Genomic DNA, 14,630 nt, shown 5'->3' on the forward strand with positions numbered 1-14,630 from the left:
AGTCCTCCAGACCACTCACCCACCAGGATGGAGATGGTTGTATGGACCACGTAAAGATGGTACATGCTGCTGTTGCTGCAGAGAAGTTTCCGGGACAGTCAGGGAAACTCCCTCCTTCCACCCCATACAGCATGTCTGAGTTTCACTCCCACAGCTCTCCGTGGGGGAGAAACTCTTGAATTTGCTGCTATTTCCCCTGACTTACACCTGGGAGGGTGAGGAGAGAATCAAGCTCCATGCCTCCAGATGAGACAGACTCAAGAGCGAATGGGCAGGTTCACACCTTGCTGACAATGAAGGCACAGCATAAAATGACTCTTTAATACGAGAAATATTTATGAAGCTGGAAGGCCGCGGTCTCCTGGCCATGGCCACAAAATTACCTCCTCCAGGTCCCTCCTCCAAACTCTCCCCTTCGGCAATTTGTGCTCCTCTCGCCTAGTTTTCTTTGATGCAGTTGGGGCATGTCATTGACTTGTTGAGATATGTCTTTGGATTTCTTTTTAATGCCAGATCTTCCCCATCATCTCATACTCTACCTCTGGGGTGTTTTCATGCCACCTAATTTCAGAAGTCTGCAAAGCCATGTCTTTCTGGGAGCTGAGCTCTTGTTAATAGTCAGTGAGGATAAAAGGGTTTTTGGGGTATGGCTCCCATTTGCTTTGGGTGATGTGAATTGCATAGTCCAAGCTCTTCTCTCTCCAGACCTCACAGGTGGGCCAGCACCCTGAAGAGAGCTGCTTTTAGTCAGCTGGACCCCAGAGAGCAAATCCTTATTCAGCCCTGCAGCATTTCACAGGACAATGTTTTTTCCTTGCAGATGGCTCATATGAGAAGTCCACAGAAGATGAACACCTGCAGTTAAACAGAGGTGTTGTACGTGACGTTTGCATTTTAAAACTCAGATTACTGCTTCTAGCACAGCCCCGTTAAGCAGCTCAAAGAAAGCCATTTGCCCTTGGCTGTAGTCTTCTACAAAGACATGACCCACAGCAGCTCTAGGAGGGCAGTCAGTTCCTTGGATAGCAGAACCACAGACACCTGGTTTGCAGACAAATCGTGTCTGGGAGTTGACTTTAGGTGAGGGCTATCAGCATAGGCCGAGACCTCAGACCACCAGGGAAAGACTCTTGTCCTCTTCCTCTGAAGCATCTCTGATGTCTTTGGAAGAGCCAAAAGACCTGTGGGAACTGGAAATCTTGGGCACTTCTCCTTGTTGGCCAACCTGGCTGAGATTGGCCAGTAGGTTAAAACAGCTGAGGAACATGGACAGAGCAGACTCAGAGGTGACCAACAGCCAGATGTGACCCTTACCCATAGGGTCAGATGGCCCAAATCTCTCTTTGGGGGCTCTTGCTTCAGGAGGTGGTGTCTCCTCTCCACCCTGGGCTCAAAGGTGTCCTGCCTCCCAGTTGTAGCTCCCACAGAGCAGCCAGCACTGGAGCTGGCCACCAGCATGCTTTCTCCAGGCTGTTTTTATCGGCAGCACCAGCAAGGAAAAAGTGACTCCTTGGCTTCCAAGGGTGGATTCATGGTGACATTTCAGAGCTGGGTGGCCCATGCCAGGTCTGTGGGATTAGGTCACTTACAGCTCCTGGCCCTGCCCTTTTCCATACTGCTGGGTGAAACGCCAGCGTCACACCTCCACCACCTATAAAATCTCAAAAATAGACACAAGGGAACCCTTTGTGCTGCATGTCTTGTCCCAGCAGTTTGCTCTTGGAAGCCTGGGGTGTTCCCAGGATTTCAGTCCTGCTGGCTGGCAGCCCCACACCAACCCTTCTGGTGCCAGCCAGGTGAGAGGGCAAGGATATGGCCCATCCTTACCTCTCTGATCCTGGCTGGGTTGCATTGATGCCAGTCCTCAGTTTCCCAGCAGACGCCTAGAAAAGAGCAGCCCATTTCCCTGCCTGTGTTAGTGATGTAGGACCTCACCTGAGGGCATTGGGTTGAGCGTGGGATGAGAAGGGTGCTGCCCCAATGAGGGGGACCCACATGCAGCATAGGGAGGACACCAGTGTGGGGCATTGACACAAGACTGCTCAGCGCCCCTTAGGAGGTTGCAGGCACCGAGATGGCTGCTGGGTCATTGCTCATCCCTGTGGTCTCTGGACCTTCCACTCCTGATGGAAGGTGTGCATGGCTTTTTTCAGCATGCTTTGGAGTGAGAACAACCCAATGGCCTGGGTCTGAGTCCCCTTCTTTTCTCTGACTGTTCACAGAGGCACTCACAAGACCAGTGCTTGGGAGAAGCGGTGGGCAGGAAGCCACCTGGAGCCACCGCGTCCACTGTTCTCAGTTCTTCCCTGGAGTTCATTCCCAGGAGCTTCAAACCCAAGGGAGGAGGTGGCACCACTGTGAAGATCGTCTTGAAAGAGAAGCACAAGAAAGGTAAAGGATGGAGGGGCCAGGCAGCCTGTATGTGGCCTAAGGTGACTTCTCCAGGACTTTGAATTCTCCAGGAAATCTGTTTCAGCAGCAGGTTTCCACCACTGAGTCCTACTTCCCACTCCTCCACAGCCAGCCTCACCCAGCTATCTCAGCCCTGATGGCCCATAGCCTCTTGACTGCATGAATCTACCGCTTTCCAAAAAGGGTTGGAAGAAGATTGGTCCTTGGGGTGTTTTGGAGATCTGGAAGGGAGGTGCTCAGCTGGAAGACTCCATGTGGTCCTTCCAGGACAGTGCCGCAGAGGGACAGGATGTTCCTCCTTGCGCCTACCCGCCATGTGCTGGGTCTGTCCCAGTACTGTGGTCTTCCTCCTGGAGGAGAGAGTAGGAAAGTGAGATGAGGAGGCAACCCCATGGAGCCAAAGGGGAAAAGACAGGTCCCTTCTCTTCTTGGGGGCTCTCCCACCACTGTGTCTCCGGAAGGGCTCTTTCCAGACCTTGGAGATGAAGCCCTGGAGGAAATTTTGGGACCTCCAGAATTTTTCATGGAGGAGTCAGCAGGTGGCACTCTTCACTGTGCTTCATGCCTGTGACAGCCTCGAAGAGACCCTGGGCTTGCAGAGGCTTGGAGGCAGGTGAGGTCCTGCCCACACTTAGCACTCGTCCCTGCCAGGGTGGTTGACTCCAGCAGCCTCCATCTCCTGGAGCCTGGTCCCCTGACCCATGGCACCTCCTGGGTGGGGTTGCTGCAATATCTCAGTGTCCACTGCTGCTGGATGTGCTGCCTGAGGACCATGCTCCTCAAGACAGCAGGGCCACCTGTTTCTGAGGTGATGAAATGTGTTGAGCTCCACCAAGCCTTGGGTGTACAAAGAGGAGGAGGATTTATTTCCATCAGCAACTCTTTTTTTCTCTGTCCTCCAGCTTGTGTTTACAACGGGAAGACCTACTCCCACGGGGAAGTGTGGCACCCCGTCTTCCGGCTCTATGGCCTCCTGCCCTGCATCCTCTGCACTTGCAGGGATGGTGTCCAGGACTGCCAGAAGATCACGTGCCCCAAGGAGTATCCATGTGACTATCCAGAGAAAGTAGATGGGAAATGCTGTAAAATATGTCCAGGTAGGTGTGATCCCACGTGCTCCTGCAGCTGCCTTCCAGGTCCTTCCTTTAGCCTTGTTTTAAAGCCCAGAGCAGATGTGTAGGTGTTCACGTCACTGGTGACTTGAATGCACACCAGGTGAGTTCAGCAGGGCAAGCACTGATGTAAGGGTTGGCTTGTCTTGGAGAGCAGCAGGACTGACCCAAGGTGAGGAAGCTGCACCGATCCCAAAAGGTTGCATCTGTTGGGTAGGTGTAGTCTGGAGAAAGATGCCCAAGGAGGGACATGCTAAGGGTCTTCAGACAGATAGAAGATGCTTTCTGGGGAGAGGGCATGGTCTGTTCTCCAGACCTCCAGCTGGGACAAGAAGTCGCAGGATTAAATTGTGGCAGCTGGAATGTAGGTTTGAGATTAGGAGGACACTTTCTGGGTGCGGGGTTATCTGTGACACTCATGGTTTGGTTTGAATTTGAGTTGAGGTCCCCGTCCCTGGAAGGAGAGGGTTAGGCACACCGCTATTGGGGTGGGCCAGGTAGAACTGGGCTGGTGCTGGGGCTGGGACATGGTGGAGAGGACAACTTTTTTTTCATGTTCAATGGGTTTTGGGTCTCTCAGTTGCTTCTTGGTCTTTGGAAAGCTGTTTACCTTAAACCACAGACCTGGCAAAGATGTGGCAAGGCATGAGATCTTCTCCTGTTCCCACTGGAGAATGTTTTCTAGGTTATACCTCTCTGTACTATCATTCAGCAGTAGATGTTTAGATGATGGACCACCCACTGCTTCCTTAGAGAGACTAACGATACCCGAGTCTCTCTGAGCCTGACTGCAGATGCAGCAATTGCTGTGTGATCTCTTCTGATGTGCATCTTCAAGGTGGTTTCGTGGAGGGGTCTCACCAGGGAGAACAAGTAAGGGGCATTGACACATTTAAGAATGGTGGCAAACATGCTGCAAAATAATTTCAGCTGTGATTTTCAAGGTTTTCCAGCCTCTGAGCAGGGAGGTTCTGGGATGGCCTCCCTGGGGGAGTGAAGGGCAGAAGCTCAGCTTGTTTTAATAAGGTTTCTGATATGTTTATGAGCAGGATTTATGATGTGGTGCCGGGTGGGAATGGGATGTGATGACTGAGCAGAGCCCTTCCAGTCTTGCATTCCCATTATAACGGGTCTTTCTGGTTTAAAGTCTACAACTTTTTCTGCTGGGATCTCTTGTCTGCTGTTCAGTCTTCATTTATTTCCAGTTAAACACTCTGACCCAGCCAAAATTATTTTCTTCTTGCTTTCCAGTACTCACAGATAGCAATCGCACACACATACGCATTGCTCAGCCAAGCTACATGCTTGTCCTCTGTTTCACTGCATGGAGGTTTCACCCATCTTCTTTTTCCAGGCAGTTTCCATGACTGTCATCCTCTTCCTCCTTTGTACCCAGTAGCTTGGAGAGAAATGCTGAGCAATTTCTATTTGCAAAAGGGATCCTGATTGAAGGGAATTGCTGCGATGCATTGGTCGGATGGGGAAACCATTGCAGCTGCTGGGGGCAGAGCTGGTGGCCGGGACCCCTGGGTCCCTGCTCCTCCTCCCCAATGCTGTTGGCCATCGAACAGGTTCCAGCGTGAAGCTCCGAGGTTGTTAAATACCTGTTGTACCTGCGAGGACATGTGGTTCCTTCCCTGTCGTGAAGGTGGGGCTGCCTCGATCGATGCAGCCCTGAAGTGGGTGAAGTTTAATGGCCTGGAATGGAGGTTTTCCTGCACCTGGACCGCACGGTGGCAGGGATGAGGGTGGTGGGCTGTGGTCGTCCCCCTTCACATCACACTGAGCCTGCAGAGCTGAACGCTCGTCTTCCCGTCGCTGAAAAAGCCCAACTTTGCATCCCTTTAAATTGGGATTTCCATCCCCTCTCTGAGCAAAGTAGCTCAGGACTGCTCCAGAAAGCATGGGGGAGAGCAGAATCAGGCCTAAAATAACTGTCCTACTAAAATAAGCCCCATGCATCTATTTATAGCCAAACTTTCTTTCGAGTAGTGTAAAAAGCTTCAGCATCCAAAATGACGGGGAGAACAAGGCTAAATTCAGCAGAGCTGGCCTCCTCTGCGTTCCAAGGACCACAACCAAAGGCAATAAATCTCGTTCCAAAACCATGGGGGATTCTTAATTACTCCAGATAAATTAAAAAAATTTAAAAATTAGCAGCTCTCCTTTACCAAGGATGTTGAAAAAGTCACGTAGGGTCCTGCCAGTGCCCCTGGTGTGGGTCTCCCCACTGTTGCACCCCATGTGGGGAGGGGGCTCGGGCTGGGGCTGAGCCCACCCGCGGGGTTGAGCCGGGCACGCTGCCCAGGCAGCCCTGCCACGGCGCTGGCTCCTGTGCTGCGGGCTCATCCCTTCGCTTCGCTGACGTTGCTCCTCCGGGAAGGCAACAGGAGCAAGATGGGAAGCAGGGAATCCAGCCTGGGCTTTGCAGTGATGATGGCACCAAGGTCCCTGCAGTGGGTATGGGGGATCCAGGGTGGAGAAAATCCCCCTTCCCCATCCCCGCTGACATAGAGGCTGCCAAAATCAAGGGGAATGGAAAATATGGGGATGAGCAGGTCCACAGATCCTTTATCAACATCTCCTTTTGCTGCTAATATCGGGGCTGGGGATCGGACCCTGGAGCCAAGGTCCCGTTCAGAGACACGGCTGCGCCACATTGCATCAAACCCAGTGAGATGCCTTTTCCTTGACTTGGGTGCTGAGATGACTCCTCCAAGCTCCTTCCTGCCCCTGTTTAATGAACTCTGTCCTTGTTTTTGCCCAGAAACCAGAGTCAAACCCACTGATGAAACAGTCACCGCCCGGTGTGGCAAGAACCCCAACCGTGTCCTGGTGTACATGTTTGTGCCGCCGAGCTCGGAGACCTCCAAAGAGATCCTCAGGACGATCGCGATCGAGAAGGAGCCCGCAGAAGAGGTGGAAATCTACAACTGGAAGCTGATTAAAGGTGAGTACCGTAATGAAACCAGCCGGCAACAGAGGAGGTGTGTGTGGAAACCTGGTGCTTTCCAAGCTTTGTTCAATTTTTCAGGCTTTTCTTGTGGTGCTCCAGACCTTGTGTAGTGGGTTGAAACCTGCTGACAGCAGGTTGGCTTTTCTAACTCCCCCTCTTTCACACTCTTTTGCTGCAGTTGCATGCAGACCAGGGGCTGGAAAACACTTTTGGCCCCACCACGAGCTGCAACACCATCCAGAGGCACAGCATGTGGGCAAACAAGGCAAGGGCCATGGGACTGCTCCTCCAAACCTGCCTGCTTCCATGCCAAATGCACATGGAAAACAACACAAAAAATTGTTCTGGTCATTCCATATTTTTGCGTTTACTTTTTTTTTTTCCCCCAGTCCACCCATCACTGGGACCAAAGCTTGCAGAGCTGCTGCAAAGGTGCACGCAGGGGGGATGAATTGCCCCCAGCCCACTTTTTGGATGGGTGGATTTGGATGCTCCTGTTGCTGTGTCCTCCAGAGGTCAAAGCATGGCAAATACACTGTCAAATGACACCAATCTCTTGCTCTGTCCTCGTACCTTTAGCTTTGCAACACTCTTATGGACCAGAGGAGCCTATGTCTACTAGAGACGCTTGGTCCAGTAGATATTTGTGTTTTGTTTCTCTGGGGCCCAGGAAAGCATCACACTGCCCCAACCCCAAGTCTCCGTTGGACATACTCTACCCCTTGCAAAAACTTGTGCCTTGAGTACTTGAGGTTGATCGCACTTTACCCATGGATGCAGTGACCCTCAGCCCATGTAGCTGGGTGTCTTCTGGACATCTGTAGGCAGATATTCCGGTCTCTTGGGTATGTTTGTGTCTCACCTCTGTCCCTAAGAAGACCTCAGCCCTCCTGGGGCTGGCTCTTCCCAGCCACCAAGGGTGGGCACACTTGGACAGTAGCCAGAGAAATTAACTCCAGAGATGGATCCCTGAGTGCCACCATGTTTCCATCCTCCCCCTGCCATCCTCTGTCCTCCACGGTGCCCCTCTCCCCATCCTCCCCCCCGCCTCAGCAAAGCCTCCTTCACAATGGCACCTTGTAGCTGGAGGCCAGCTCTGAGCCTGCACTGTCTGGGCCCCACCGTTTCCTCTCCTCGCTCCTTGGCAGAGGTCGCCACCCAGACCTTCTTGCCACCTTCTGAGGCCAAAAGCTTCTCGTCTGCACGGAGCTCCCGAGCCCTGCCAGCCAAGGACAGGGGAGGCCCTTGTCCCCGAGGCCAACACAGCTCTTTTGCTTGGCAGAGCGAAGTGTTACTATTGGGAAAGAACATGAGCTCAGTCACATATGGATTCCACCTCTCCATGGTCCATCACTCTACCAACAGAGCAGCGTGTGTGGAGAAAAGAGGCTGCAAGTCGCGCCTGGAGCCCATCCATCTGCCTTTGTATGGGCTTACGATACCTACATGGCCTCATCTATTTCTGTGCCGGGACGGTTTCCTCCATGAGGCAGGAAGAGAAACTGGTGCCAACATCCAGCCAAAAGTTTTACCCAGCTTGCTGGTGGTGCACGACCAGCCCCCAGATGAGTGGCAGTGGGGGCTTCCTCATGTTTTTAGGGGTCTGAACACCTCAGGAGTTTTGAAATGTGACTTTCTGATGTTTTAGAGCAGGAATTATCATGGGGAGTGAGGACAACAAAGGAACAGGCAGGACCAGAGAGGGACCAGCATGGTTTGGAGGCTCTGTCATTGACTCCTGCCCTTCACCTTGCCTCACTGGAGGCCTGGGCTGTACTCGGAGGTGCGGTCCCCTCATGGACCTCTTTCCCACATGTACCCTGCCAGGCTGTTGATTAGACATTGATTAAAATATTCTTTTCTATCCTGAAAACCTGCAGCTCTGGGACCTTCAGCAATCCCCAGTGTTTCACCATGCCGGTATACCCTCGCACCTGGGCTGGAAGACACCTACGGGGTCCGGACCAGCCATCCCCACGCTCTTCTGGCATGTGCTTGAAGATCTCTTGCCACAGAGACTCTACGGCCCATCTGATCTCTTCCAGAGCCACAAACCCCTTCCTAAGGGAAGACTTTTCCCAATGTGCAGCTTCCCTACAGCTCGAGCTCATGGCTTCTCATCCTCTCCACCACAGGGGTGAAGAGCAGACTCCTTTCCTCTGAAGATGCCATCAGCTCCTGCCTCTGTCCTCTCTTACACAGTTCAAGCAGTTGAGTTTTTTCAGTCTTTCCTTGATGTTAGAAATTTCTGATCCTTTGGTCCTTCCCATAGCTCTGCTCTGGACTCTCTCTGTGTCTTTCTTGAAGTACGGAGCCCAAAGTGGGGTGTGGGACTCTGGTCAAAGGTTGTGTCCTGCTGGGATGGGTCTCATACACCCATGTGCATCCATGCTCCCGTCTCCATCCACCTGCTGAGCCTTTGTTTTGCAGATAATTTAGCAAGTCCTGAGACCAGTTTCTTGCATTAGACTCTCTTCACTCCCCAGCCCAGCATTAAGTATCATGTTTGAAGAGTCACGTTGGTTCCCCACGTAGTCAGCAGAGACAAGCAGTTATGGTATGTCTCGTCCACCCATTTTAGGGTGGGTAGAATAGCACTGTGGAAGAGCCTGTCTCTCCCTTGTCTCTCCAAAATTAGGAAAGATGAATTGCTCCCTTGGAGATGGGGCTGGTCCTTAATTCATTCCTTGTGCTCTACTGGACTCTGCTTGTTTTTTGGTCTTGAGGCAGTGCCTAAAGCACCGAATCATAGAATCACAGAATGGTTTGGGTTGGAAGGGACCTTTAAAGTTCATCTAGTCCAACCCCCCCTGCAGTGACCAGGGCCATCTTCAACCAGACCAGGTTGCTCAGAGCCCCATCCAACCTGACCTTGAATGTTTCCAGGGATGGGGCATCCACCACCTCTCTGGGCAACCTGGGCCAGTGTTTCACCACCCTCAACATAAAAAATTTCTTCCTTAGATCTAGTCTGAATCTCCCCTCTTTTAGTTTAAAACCATCACCCCTTGCCCTATCGCTACAGGCGCTGCTAAAAACCCCATCTTTCTTATAAGGCCCCTTTAAAGCACCAAGAAAGGTGGTAAGTGCCCAAGAGCCCCATCACCTCCCTCCATCTCATCCTAAACTTTGCAAAGAATGATCCTGTCTGTTGGACAGGATCTGCTCGCCAGGAAATGGCATCACCCTTTACCAGCTCCATCCCGTATTGCCTCTTTGGAGGGTGGCAAGCCCAGTGGGCTATTCTTATCTGTGCCGCCTCATGCTCTCCTTGTGCGTGCTAGAGCATCATCCGCATTCCTCTGCTGCTTCCCAGCTCCTGGCATGTGTCAGAAATGACTGTCCGGGGGACCAAAGGTCTCAGCCAGCTCTCCGAGGGCTCTTGGGTGAACATTATCTAGGTCGGTTGATTAAAAGATGTTTATCTCTTGTAGCTCTTGTTTAAAATATCCTCTTGGTTACTAATGTACTGGAAAGTGCTTCATCAGCCACGGGGACTATAAGCACACCCTCCCGCTCCTTTCTAAGTATAGACCAGAAGGATTTATTGAACACTTGTGCCTTTCTTGCGTCATTAACAGTTTTATTATCTCCATCCAGTATCTTCTTTTGTTACTGGTAGGACTTATTTTCCTGACCCACTTAAAGGACTTATTAATAGTCCAAATATCACATATTTCTCTGGATGTCTTTGACTTCCTGTATTAATTTTCCACAGTCCATAACATCTCGTTTATATGGATTGCTAGCCGATTCCCATTCGTTACATACTCTTTTATGTGTAATTGCTGCTGGGAATCAGGGAGAGTCTCTTAACCAAATAAGGGGGACCACGTTGCCTCTGACATCTGCCGGCAGCGAGATGCTGGATGCACGGGGAGCCTGGGTGAGAGGTGGGGAAGGATATGCCAGGCATACTTGCCCGGTTTGTCACGCTTCACAGGCGAATATGAATATCGTAACCCCTAATCCTACAGAAAGGTCGCTTCCTTTGCTAAATGCAGGTTCTGGTTTTCTTGGGTCAAACGTCTGACTCAGGCACCTCCACTAACGGGACGATGCTGGCACAGACAGAAATATCAATCTCTGCTGAGGTCATTCGTGTTTTTTTCCATCCTGGAGGAGTTTCAGGGCTGGGGGCAGAGGGATGGAAAACATTGGTCCCTGGCTGCTTCCAGGAAAAGAAAGCATCCGAGGATGGAGGGGTCGCTGCGGTTGGGGAAGATAGGTGGTCAAGAGTGAGCAGAGAGGACGGGGATCCCAGGATCCCGTTGGTCTCACCTTAATTTCTCTTATGGTTTTGGGGGAGATCAGACCTCCTCCAGTGCGAGATGCTTTTCAGAGCAACAAAATCTTATTGCTTTCACCTGCTTCGTGGTGTTGTCCCTGCTGTGTTCTGATTTAACGAGCAGTTACTGTTTTCAGATGAGATTTCTCCTGGTCCTTGGCCAGCCCTGGATTCGCTCCCAAACTCCCACCAGGCTTTGGCAGCAGGTCCTGCACCAAACCAGGACCCTGGGGCATCCAGTGCAGCCTGTGTCCCTCTTGCATCTTAGGAGGGGACAGAGGAGTGTGCATCCAAACCCATCTGAGCCTTAAATTGAGCGTCGCAGAGTCTGATGCCTTCTGTTTCTCTCTGCAGGGATATTTCATCTGATACAGACCAAGAAGATCAGCAAACAGGAATTCAAGCAAGAAGCTCAGAACTTCAGGCTGATCACCAGGACGAATGAAGGTAGGGAGAGAAAAATCCCATTTCCCCACTCCTCCGGCAGATCCTGCCCCAAACAACCCCATGTTTTGCTGCATAAATCCTGGCATGGCATGGGGAGCAAACCATAGAGAGAAGGCTTGTGAAAACATAGCTGGGTCAGGGCTGACCTGTCTTCACACGCGCATGCAACACTCCTGGTTAGCAGTCACATTTTCACTTTATGGTATCAGAAAGGGCAGCCAGCTTTCTAAAAGTGGATGCACGCTTGTGAAATCCAAAGGCTTTGTCTCTCCAAAGTCCGTAAAACTGTTTGATTTTTATATCTAATCCATCTGGCGTTACGACGGAAAAAAAAAAATGATGCAAGGGAAAAAAATAAACTCTTGAAATATTTTAAAAAATCATTCTTAATGTTCTTGGATGTGCGTAAATGTTACAAAAAGCAGGAATGCCAATGCACATGCCGAGAGTGCCTGTGTGGACCAAAACTGCTGTGCTATTTCCCGCTGGCTGCCTCTTCGCCTAGGCTGGGTTAGAGTTTAATGGGTTAGGTTCGGATCGGAGCCATTCCCCTATTGTCCAGCACCCACAGGTCATCGGGTCAGCCGGGAACGGCACTGCTGCCCAGTGCATACCAGCACACCCAGTGCCCCAGGGAGGGTGGAGATTTGTTTTCACCTCCAATCTGTTCAAGACAACATCTTTTGACCAAACCCTGGGGGATTTTCAAGTCCCTGCTCCCAGGTTGGGCTTCGCGCCTTGAGGGGGTCTCTGGCACGTGCCGCCTTCTTCTTGCCTCAGTTTCCCCTGACAAACAACCCTGTTGTGAAATCATCCCTCTGCCGTTGCTGCAAGTTCTAGGAAAGCATTGGCTGGTGATTTCTTCACAACAGGAGATTAATTCAGCTAGAAAATATGCCCCCCCTGGGGATGACGACATTAGGGCTGCATAATCCTTGCTGGGATTACAGGGGAAGCGACCACCTAGAGGGAAAGCACCTCCAGCCACCTCCTGCAAGTTCGGGGATGCTGGTGTTTTGGGGGACCAAGGAGAGGGACCGGGAAGCTTTGTGCTCATTTTTGGGGTGTTGCCCAGCTCCCACCAATGCATTTGTTTTGCAGGGAGTCTGCAGCTCACCAGTGAGGCTGTGGGGCGACCTAGGGGGTTTTCTTCTCCTTCTGCAGCAGGACCTTCCCCAACCGTAGATGGTTGCAAAGCCCTGCACAAAAAGCCAAGGCTGGGGCAGCAGCAGAAAAATGAGTATAGATGTGGGGGTTTTGAGCAACCCACCCCCAAGAAATGGGGCTGACAGAAAGGAGGAGAGAAGCATACCTGCCCATGGCCCACGAAACATAAATTTTGGCTTTCTGATGATGAGTCAGAGGACAAGCAAAATGCTTCTTCCCCCTGAGAGGCGGGGAGTCAGCCCGAATTCCAGACACGCCGGGGAGGACATGGGCCTAAGCACTCACATCGAGGAGGCAGAGAGGGGGATTTATCCCTGTTTCAGACTGTGCTCCTTTTCTTTTAAGAGCGTGTGAGTGGTTTCTAGGGAAGGCATTGGAAATGCCATTGATTGTGCTGTTAATTGCATTGCAGGAGGTATATAGGGCTCCTCTTGACCTCAAATACCATTTTAATTGCAAGATGGCAAAGTCTAGAACCAGATTACGGGGCCACTGATGAGCTGCTCTGGCCACGGCCAGCGTTGCGGGCAGACCTCTCTCCCCACCTCTCTCCCAGCATGGTCCTTGTGGGTCCTCCAGTGCGGAGGGTGCTACGTGTGGGGTAAATTGTGTTTTCCTGCTCCAAGAGTTGTTGCTAATGAGTGTCCATCTCTGCACATCCAGGTCACTGGAACATCTTCCGAGCCCAGACATCAGAGCTGAGGATGACAGAGAGCCCAGAGAAAGAAACGAAGAACTTGTAAAGAACAAAAACTTTAACCTAGCTATTGATTTATCTACACACACACACACATACACACATACACATATATAAGAAAAAAAAAAAGTTGCATTATTAAATAGACTGGCACAGCAATAAAGGATACACTAGTGTAAATTACAGAAATTCCAGCAAACAAACCAAATTGAACCGCATGGAAGCCACAGCCGTGGAGGTGCCTCTCTCCAGCAGGAGAGCACAAGAGGCCATCTGTCATCTCCGGCTACCGAAGATGTCGGGTGTGCAGAGGGAGGAAGGAGAGGTGGCAGAGATGTGAGACCTGGTGCGACGTGAAGAGCTGTGATACATCCCCGACACCCTGGCATTTCTGAAAAGCATCAGGAGCTAGCAGTAAAGCAGGACAAGACCATGCTTTTTACCACCGCCAGCATAAAGATGACCTGCAAGGAGAGAAAAATCATCCTTATTTCCTTTCTTGGAGCCCCTGTGATCTGCAAAGGGTTTCTTTGGCTGAACACCCTCTAAAGGGTATTTCTTGAAAAATCTTAGGTCTTTTCTCCTCTGTTTCAGCTGGGAGGATTCTTTTCCCTTCTTTGCAGGTCACTTGAAGATGTAGTTTTTGGGAGGACCCACCTGCCGACAGGGTCTGAGACCCCAAACACTGCACTAAGGTCGCTACTAAGCATATTATTATGCTATATATTTATATATATCCTACATAATATCTACTGGGCTGTATTCACAGGAGGGGCATCTCCCAAAGGGTGAACAGGACCATTTCTGCAGCGTGGGGAGGAGGGTGTGCAGCAGCATCACCCTCCCCCTGTCTGGAAATAGCTTTGGGGGATTTTCAGGTTGTTTTGGTACATGTATTTATCCCTGGTTTCTTGTTTTATTCTGTTTTGATAAATCTATTTATTTGGAGATCCAGATCTGTCTGATAAATCTGATTAAAGCGTCTTCTTGATTCAGCCTCCTGTGCCGACTCTCCTTGCCCCATGGGGTCCATGTTATGACTTGGGGGGGGGCCTCGTTGGGACCCCCATCCTGGTGGGGTCTGATCCCCTTGCACTCGCTCAGGCAACGTCCAGGGTTGGGATGCGGGATTGGGGCACGCAGAGACCATCCCACGGATGTTTTGCTCATCATCAAGGGATCATCCTGCCCCACTTGCTTATGGTCCACAGCTGGTTTGGGGTTGAAAACGGAGCTCGGGGCTGGCAGTGGGCACGGGGGTCAGGCAAAGGCTGGGGGCAAACCAGGGCCAGGAAACAGGAGGTCCTGGCGTGCTGGACGGGGGCCCAAGCAAGCTGCTAAGTGAGTACAGGTGCTCTCTTTTGGACAGGCAGCCGCTCACGTGGGGCTGTAAAAGGATCAATATGAGCAGCTCCCACCCCGGGGATGGCTGTGCCTTCTCCCTTTCTGTTCGTTATGCTCCCAAAAAAACAGCCGTTGCTGCCACGCGCTCGGGATGTGGATGGAAACTGGGTCCGTGCACGGCCAAAGGAAGCCAGAGAAAAGAAGCCA

The 14,630-nt window shown here is 51.4% G+C and overlaps 1 protein-coding gene across 1 annotated transcript in view; it reads left to right on the top strand.

Moving 5' to 3' along the window:
• The window catches only part of CHRDL2 (chordin like 2), a 37,646-nt gene extending 23,572 nt beyond the window's left edge, over nt 1-14,074 (top strand). The window contains exons 8-13 of the mRNA XM_072850991.1: nt 821-876; nt 2,223-2,391; nt 3,315-3,509; nt 6,292-6,474; nt 11,123-11,215; nt 13,046-14,074. Of these exons, the coding sequence (XP_072707092.1) occupies nt 821-876; nt 2,223-2,391; nt 3,315-3,509; nt 6,292-6,474; nt 11,123-11,215; nt 13,046-13,125 (776 nt within the window). The 3' untranslated portion in view covers nt 13,126-14,074. The remainder of the gene's footprint in view (nt 1-820; nt 877-2,222; nt 2,392-3,314; nt 3,510-6,291; nt 6,475-11,122; nt 11,216-13,045) is intronic.
• The last annotated feature ends 556 nt before the right edge of the window (nt 14,075-14,630 follow it).

The sequence above is a fragment of the Ciconia boyciana genome, chromosome 1 (assembly GCF_034638445.1).
Source record: "Ciconia boyciana chromosome 1, ASM3463844v1, whole genome shotgun sequence".
In the NCBI taxonomy this organism is placed as follows: Eukaryota; Metazoa; Chordata; class Aves; order Ciconiiformes; family Ciconiidae; genus Ciconia; species Ciconia boyciana.